The sequence below is a fragment of the Protobothrops mucrosquamatus genome, unplaced genomic scaffold, assembly GCF_001527695.2.
Source record: "Protobothrops mucrosquamatus isolate PMUCROS unplaced genomic scaffold, P.Mucros_1.0 scaffold18, whole genome shotgun sequence".
NCBI lineage: Eukaryota > Metazoa > Chordata > Lepidosauria > Squamata > Viperidae > Protobothrops > Protobothrops mucrosquamatus.
The window spans coordinates 2,086,188-2,093,646 of NW_015386403.1; the positions used below are offsets into that span (position 1 = coordinate 2,086,188).

Consider the following 7,459-nt stretch of genomic DNA (forward strand, 5'->3'; position numbering starts at 1 on the left):
TTCTTCTTCTTCTTCTTCTTCTTCTTCTTCTTCTTCTTCTTCTTCTTCTTCTTCTTCTTCTTCTTCTTCTTCTTCTTCTTCTTCTTCTTCTTCTTCTTCTTCTTCTTCTTCTTCTTCTTCTTCTTCTTCTTCTTCTTCTTCTTCTTCTTCTTCTTCTTCTTCTTCTTCTTCTTCTTCTTCTTCTTCTTCTTCTTCTTGGCAGCCTTTAAGTTCAAAAGACATTAAATCTATGAATATTTATTTACTCTTGATATGGCTTACTCACAACAAGGCAGATATTTTCCTTGGACCACATTTCCATCTATTATTTAATGGTTTACAGAGGCTTCAAATACATTTTGAGGTAGAGCGACACATGCCATAAGTATTTGTTGATTGCTTTAATCATTTTATCTTATGACTGGAGTAAAAGAAATGTCTTGGTTATTTGCTGGCTTGTCCTTGGTACATCTCAGTAGATGTTGGATCTTCTTCAGTGATATAAATTGACCACTGAGCAATCAGGATAGATAATCTACAGCTAGGTTCTCTTTCCATGGTCTATATTTAATGGTGAATTGATATGGTTGTATTATCAGTGACCATCAAGTCAATGTCATCTTAGTTTGATGCATGAAGTATAACAAATTAAAGCCTGATGATTAGTAAAAAGTTTAAATGATTTCCCTATTAAATAATGTAGATGTATAAATCCCATTAGATGGCTAGACACTCCTGTTCTATAGTGGAGTAACTTGTTTCTCAAGATAATAGTTTCCTGCTAATTAAGGCAATGGGCCTACATCCCCTAATGGACCTTGTTTTAGAGTAGCTCTGATACCTATGAGGCATCTATCTTCATTGTCATGTATTATGAAAATCTGGTCTCTTGAGAAATAGAGCTTGACCTATAGCATACTTCACATTCTGAAATGCTCTGTCACATCCCTCAGTTTGTGTAACTTCCATTGGTTTAGGCTTCTGAATAAGATCAATCAAAGGAGCAACTAAACCCAAAAAATTGGAGATGAATTATTGATACCATATAGCATATTCAAAATGAATTGTTTTTTAATTATTTGTCAAACCAGATGGCGGTTGGCTTCCACTTGAGATCTCTGTGGGTTACTATATATCCTAAGTATTTGATATCCAGATATATCCTAAGTATTTGATATTTTAATAATAAACAGTCTTGCCTTTAGTAAATGCTTAAAGATATGATGAAAATGTGCCAAATGATCTTGCCAGAAGTCCATAAAGATATCTGTATTATCTAAATAGTACAGCTGTAAAATCTTTATACCACTGTAGCACTAAATCCTTAAGCCCCTGAAAAGTTGTTGGACTTCATGGAGTCAGAACAATATTACAATAATGACAGTGGAAGCTTTACACTTTATGCATCAGTATGTTTGGGTATGTGAATGTTTCCCATATATGGTATACTAGTACAAATTAAGTCCAGCACTCATCATGATTACCAGCAATGCATTGCAGAATTCAAATGGAAACGTACTAGTTCTATTACTATCATTCATGCTAATAAATTTTAGCCCTCCAGAGATATATTCCAGCTTCTATTATTTTATAACATGGTAAGAAGAATCTTGGATCGTGATAAATAATGCACAGATTGTTGTTAACAGACAATAGCTAATAATACAGTTTATAGAACTTGTTTGTTTCGGACAGATACCTTCCAGGGCATGATAGATGGAGTATTCATCTTTGAAGATCCTTCTGTAGATGATAGCAAAAGTATGCAAGGCTATGATGCTATTGTTGTAGAGCAATGGACAATCTTAGATGTAAGTATATAATTTTGACGTATTTCTAATACCTTGATTCACAACTCAGTGAGAAATTAGAAATTTTAAACTAAATATCTGTATTTCTTTAAAAAATAATTGTTTTATCTTGCTTATGTTTTATCTTCATTTTTCACCAATTAATTTCATACTGCATTAATTCTCCCACCAATGTTGTGATTGTTGATCAGCTTCAATGTTTACTTTTTTATTGTGCATTCATCGTGATTTCTGTTATAGCCTTTTAAAAACAATTGCCAAGAAAATTCTCAGAAAGTGTTTCTTTCTTACAGCAGCTCTATGCAGAATAAAATTATTCATGCCATCGCACATAAAATTTACCTGAGACTTCTTACATTATTATCAGTTTGTATGGAACGTACACTTCATAAAACAAAGCTGTTTTTTAAAAGAAGAATCTTTATTATTATGTCAAGTCTCCTTATAATCTACTTATTCCTGCTTAGTTCCAAAATTGTTGAACAACTCTTAGACAAAATTAAGCTATTTATTTAAATGAGATTTCAAAAAAAATTTATATAAAAACATTTATGTCCTATGATTAATTTTCAAGCAGAAATATAAAAATAAGTTTAAGAATATTTATACTCAAACAGCATATTCAAGCACTCAAATTTTTACAGCGATCTAATTAATATTAATAGAAAAAACAAATTCAGTTGCTAATCAAAACTCAAAGAGCAAGTAGATACAACTTATTTATTTATTACATTTATAGGCTGCCCATCTTGCTGTCAGCTGATTCCAGGAGCTTTTAGCAAGTTAAAAACAACAATGTAAAACGGGTGTCAAACTGCAGGCCCGCGGGCCGGATGCATCATAGCAAAACCACACCCATCCCATTGCCGGCAATGGGAAAAAAGTCACGATACATTGCGACACGTCATATGACGATGCGAGTTTGACATCTGATGTAAAACATTAAAATAGTAAAACAATAAATATTAATAAAATTAACATATATGGCTAAGGAAGTATACAATATACAGTGGGGTAGAGGTAGAATCTTTTCTCAATTCACTAACACCTCCAGTGTGGAACATCCCTATTGGGAACCGAGGTCAATCAGCAGAACCTGTTTTAAATCCCAGAAGGCCAAGAAGGTGGGGGATATCACCTTGAAGAGCATGATGTTCCAGTGGGCAGGAGCTATGGGAGAAAAGGCTCATCATCTCACCAGCGGTATTTCAGAGGAATGTAGTTATCAGGCATCCTTTGTTTAATGAGGTACTTTAGCAAATCTAGCTGGAAAAAGTTCCTAAATCAAGAGCCTTCAAGATCAGTGTTTGGGTGTGTGTGTGTGTGTGTACGTGTGTGTGTGTGTGTTTGTGTTTACATACAGAAATATATTTTCAGTACACACAAACACACACAAATACATGCTTGAGTTTTTACCCAAAAATAGTATTTTGAGAAACAAATTATGATGATCTAGTCAGGATTTAATTTGATCATGATGATTGTAAACATTATAATAATATAAGAAGTCATCATTTGCAAAATCTTCGCTATCCAAATAAGATCAAGCTATAGTAATAAAGATTGTTTACTGTTTGGGTCAATCCTACTAGATTGACTTCATGGTTGTTTTGTTGGTTTTAAGATAACATTTCTTGACTGCTCTGTTAAAAATTGGGCCAAGTTCTAATCCCTATTTGTTTGGATTTATTGCAAAAGTTTTGTTTTCATTATTCAGCCTTTGGTCTAGTTCCTGGATGGAGCTGAATATCAGAAGAGGGGGAAGTGTTGTTTAATGTTATGTCAATCACCCTGGTTACTTACTGGTTTTAGATAAGTGTCTTGCTCTAAACTCCAGTCCTATGAACAAGAAAATTCCCAAGAATCAAAGAAACAGAGTCTCTCTTGAGTCAAGATCAACTTTTTTTTTGTCAACAATATGGAAGTTATTTGCCTTCTTCTCAATTTTTTAAAAATATCCCAGTCTAAAGTACAAATCTGAGATTTCTTGGTATCCAGTCAAGTCCATCAAACAGGACTGTTTAGGTTTTGCAGGTATTAATAACTACTTGCAAGCTTAGGGAGATGGGGATGGAGAGTCCAAAATAAAAATGAAATCAGTTGACAAGAAGACCATAAATAAAATAATCTAATCTAGGATAAAGGCACAGCAGAATTCGGGGGACAAAGACAAAGAAATAGAATCAGATAAGGAGTACAAGAGGCTACTGCAAGGATGTCAAAAGCAGCCAAATGTTGCCTGTAAAGCTGCTAGCTGGTGGAAAAGCTGCCAGCAGGTGTAGGTTTCAATGCTGCATAGCTCTGAGCACAAGCATCTCTTGTTTACAACCATATACAAGTAATTAAAATAAGAGGATGAGGCGCTCACCAAAAGAGCTGCCACACGGTGGCCGTCTTGCTTCCTCCCTCTCTCTGTTGTTTAAAATATTGTAGAACTTTATTTTTGCAGTTTTCCTGAGTCTAGTTTTTTAGGATGTAGGGACAGATTCTAGATCCAATCTGTATTGGTCACCAAGATCAGAGATTTAGTCTTCTGAGCTTTCGGACTCATGCTGGAGCCCATCCTCAGGGAATTTCTCTCTAGCAGAGGGATAGAAGTTCCCTGAGGATGAGCTCCAGCATGAGTCTGAAAGCTTGGAAGACTAAATCTCTGATCCTGGTAACCAACTCAGATTGGATCCTGCAACATTATCCTGGGACACGTATATTGGCCTTCATTCGTGACAGATTCTAATATTTAGGGGAGGATGGCAAACGGAGTCTATCAGTTTTCTTCATTAACTCACTTGCCTCCAGAACTGTTGCTTGACTCAGTCTTACTTGGTCCAGCATCTGTGGCTCTACTGGTTTCTCTTGAAAATCTTGCTTTAGCAGTTTCTACTCTACTTCTTCCTCTGAGGGTTTGTCAGAAGGAAGATAACACAGGTCAGTGATCTCATACTCCTGTGGAGCTGTTTTCTTAATGTGCTATTTTTCTTCCATGATGGAATTTAGAGTGGTAGATTTGTTGTTAGACTCTCATTCAATAAATATTGGCTAAAAGTGGATGAAATATGCTTCCAACCATTCTGAATTCAACATTAGCAGCACACTGAAGTTCCTCTTAGCTTTTGCCTTGCTTTGTATATTGATATGGGTATGAAACTCTAGCACATCTTATAATTGTTATCATAAGAATTATGCAGACTTTAAAATGTTTCTTTCTGAATGGTCTGAGAAATGTAGTTCAAGTTGCATTTTCATATACAGTTTAATTCAACAACATGACCTTCCTTTGAATGGGAATTGGCATTGTCATTCTAATGAAAAAAAAAACTTGGCATGCTTCATTTCTACAAATAGAGCAGCTTCACAAGTGTAAGCAACAGGAATATGCTCATCATAGTACTTTGTATGTGTGCAAAATGTCAGTATGCAAAAAATGTAAACCTTCCAGCTGCCACAGTATGTGATTCTTGCCAGCAGTCAACAGGATGTAAGACAGCTGAGTTATTTAACCAAATGTAGAAGAAACTGATATATGGCTTTTAATAGCCACATGTGTCCTACTTCCTAATTACTCCAGTTCTACAGATGTCAGACTCTATTAATTCCAATAGGCTTTGTGTGATTTAGCATGAAATCTTTTTTCCTTGTTTCAGTTTTGCTTGCATAGATAGATCTATTGTGCTATTTTAACAATTAATTGAAGGTCAAGATAAGGTTGAGATTCGTGGATTTACCTGCAGTTAAAAAAGATCCAGTATCTCTTCCAAAGGTGAATTGGTGTTAAGAGCAGGGTCAGGTTTTGACAGATGGCTAAAATCATAGGTTTATCCATCTGTAGGAACCTGAGTTGCAAGAAGGATGGGGTCTTTCTACTGCTTTTCCACCTGCAGCAACTGATATGCTGGTATGGGATGATGGAGGCTGCAGTCCTCAGCATTCTGGCCCTGTGGATTAAGCAAGAAGCCTTTCCAGAAAAGTAGAAGAGGCTCTCCCCATTTACTTTTCTGAAAATTTAATGCCCCACATGGCCTGCTAATACACACAGATCAAAGGTGTTCTGAAAGAAAAAACTATGACTCTCCTTTGAGCCCCCCCTGCACAACCTGCACATAACTTAAAGAAACAACAGGGACTGATGTTCCTTTAAGCAGGAGTAATCTTTTATTTCAGCCAACATGAATGTCCCTCTATGACCTGACATAATGTTTCGGGATCTAGCAAAAGAAAATATGATTTCAGACATTCATGATCTTATTTTCAAGATCTACCCTATATCTACCCTAGCATGCTGGCACTGCCCCTGCAATCTCTAGTGACAGAAGTTAGCAAAGAGAGTATTTCCAGCCATGCTTTTGTGGAAAACAGCCTTATACTATTTTTGAATAAGGAACATATAGCCCAGACTGGAAGGGCATACATCTTTCATAAACCAGAACAATAATTGAGGTATGATATCTAATACATGTTATTGACAATATGCTGTTGTACCTTAGAGCAGGGGTCCCCAAACCCCGGTCCATGGACCAGTACCGGGCCGCAGCATGCCAGCAATCAGGCCACACATACCAAGCAAAGACCCATCCACGAGATGCCGGCAGCATACAAAACCATGCCCACTCTGGTCTGTGGAAAGACCTCTCTCCACGAAGCCAGTCCCTGGTGCCCAAAAGGTTGGGGACCTCTGCCTTAGAGAAATGAAGATTGGTCATACACCACAATTTTGTCATCCATAGACAATTCATGGCAATAGGCAACTATTAACATTTTTATTCTTCTCCACAACTACTAGGGAAAAAAAACTAGAAAAAAAAGAGGACAGTCCAGGTTCAATACTTGACTATTCAATACAGGATTAGAAGAATTTTAGATAGCCATTGCCATCCAGAATACAGCCTCTGGAACAAATACACCAGAGATCTACCTCAGAATAAAATGCTTCTATTCTTCTTTAAGTCATATCAATATTCAGAATCACAAGGATTAGAGCCTTCATTTTTTGTTACCTTAATTGATGGACTATACATTTTTCAATGGAAAATTTCCACTGAAAAAGCTTCCATGTTCTGCCTTTTGGCATTGGGTCAGCAAAGCTTATGTCAAGAGAGATGGCAAATGCCTCTTTCACATCAGTTCATTTACTGGCCTCAGCTATGGAGATCGGAGAAAGGCTGCACTTGTCATGTACACAGTAACAAAACATCCTCAGTTCAGTGTTAGATGTGTAAATGTTAAGTGCATAGGGATTGTGGGCCTGATAAATACAGTTTGATGTCTGTAGCCAGACAGTTGGAGCTCTGAGCAGCAGGAGGGCCTGTGGTGATGAGTGTGAAGTTCAATCTCCTGAAAGATCCTATTTGCTATTTTTCAGAGTGAACTAGAAAGGAGGAAGGAGAAAATGAGGTATTTGTGGCTCTTGGGGATCCTTTTTCAATATATATTAAAAATTGAACCTATTAAGCATTCTACATATGTGGTTTCTTTGTGTGTATATCTGCACATGTGTCTTCCTACCTTGAAAATCTTCAAAATGCCAGATGTCAAGTTTTGCAGAGATCACTGATAGATAAAACAATGTGGTTTGGCAGCAGTTTGAACATAAGGAGCATTTTTCACACCTTTTTTTAAATAAGATGTTTAGACTAAATAATTGGTATAAATGTAAACAGTCAGGATAAAAATAA

General features: G+C 36.4%; 1 protein-coding gene across 1 annotated transcript in view; it reads left to right on the plus strand.

Annotated features, from left to right (window-relative positions):
- The window catches only part of RFTN1 (raftlin, lipid raft linker 1), an 85,441-nt gene that overhangs the window by 56,736 nt on the left and 21,246 nt on the right, over positions 1 to 7,459 (plus strand). Inside the window, exon 6 of the mRNA XM_015810744.1 lies at positions 1,675 to 1,790. Within this exon, the coding sequence (XP_015666230.1) occupies positions 1,675 to 1,790 (116 nt within the window). The remainder of the gene's footprint in view (positions 1 to 1,674; positions 1,791 to 7,459) is intronic.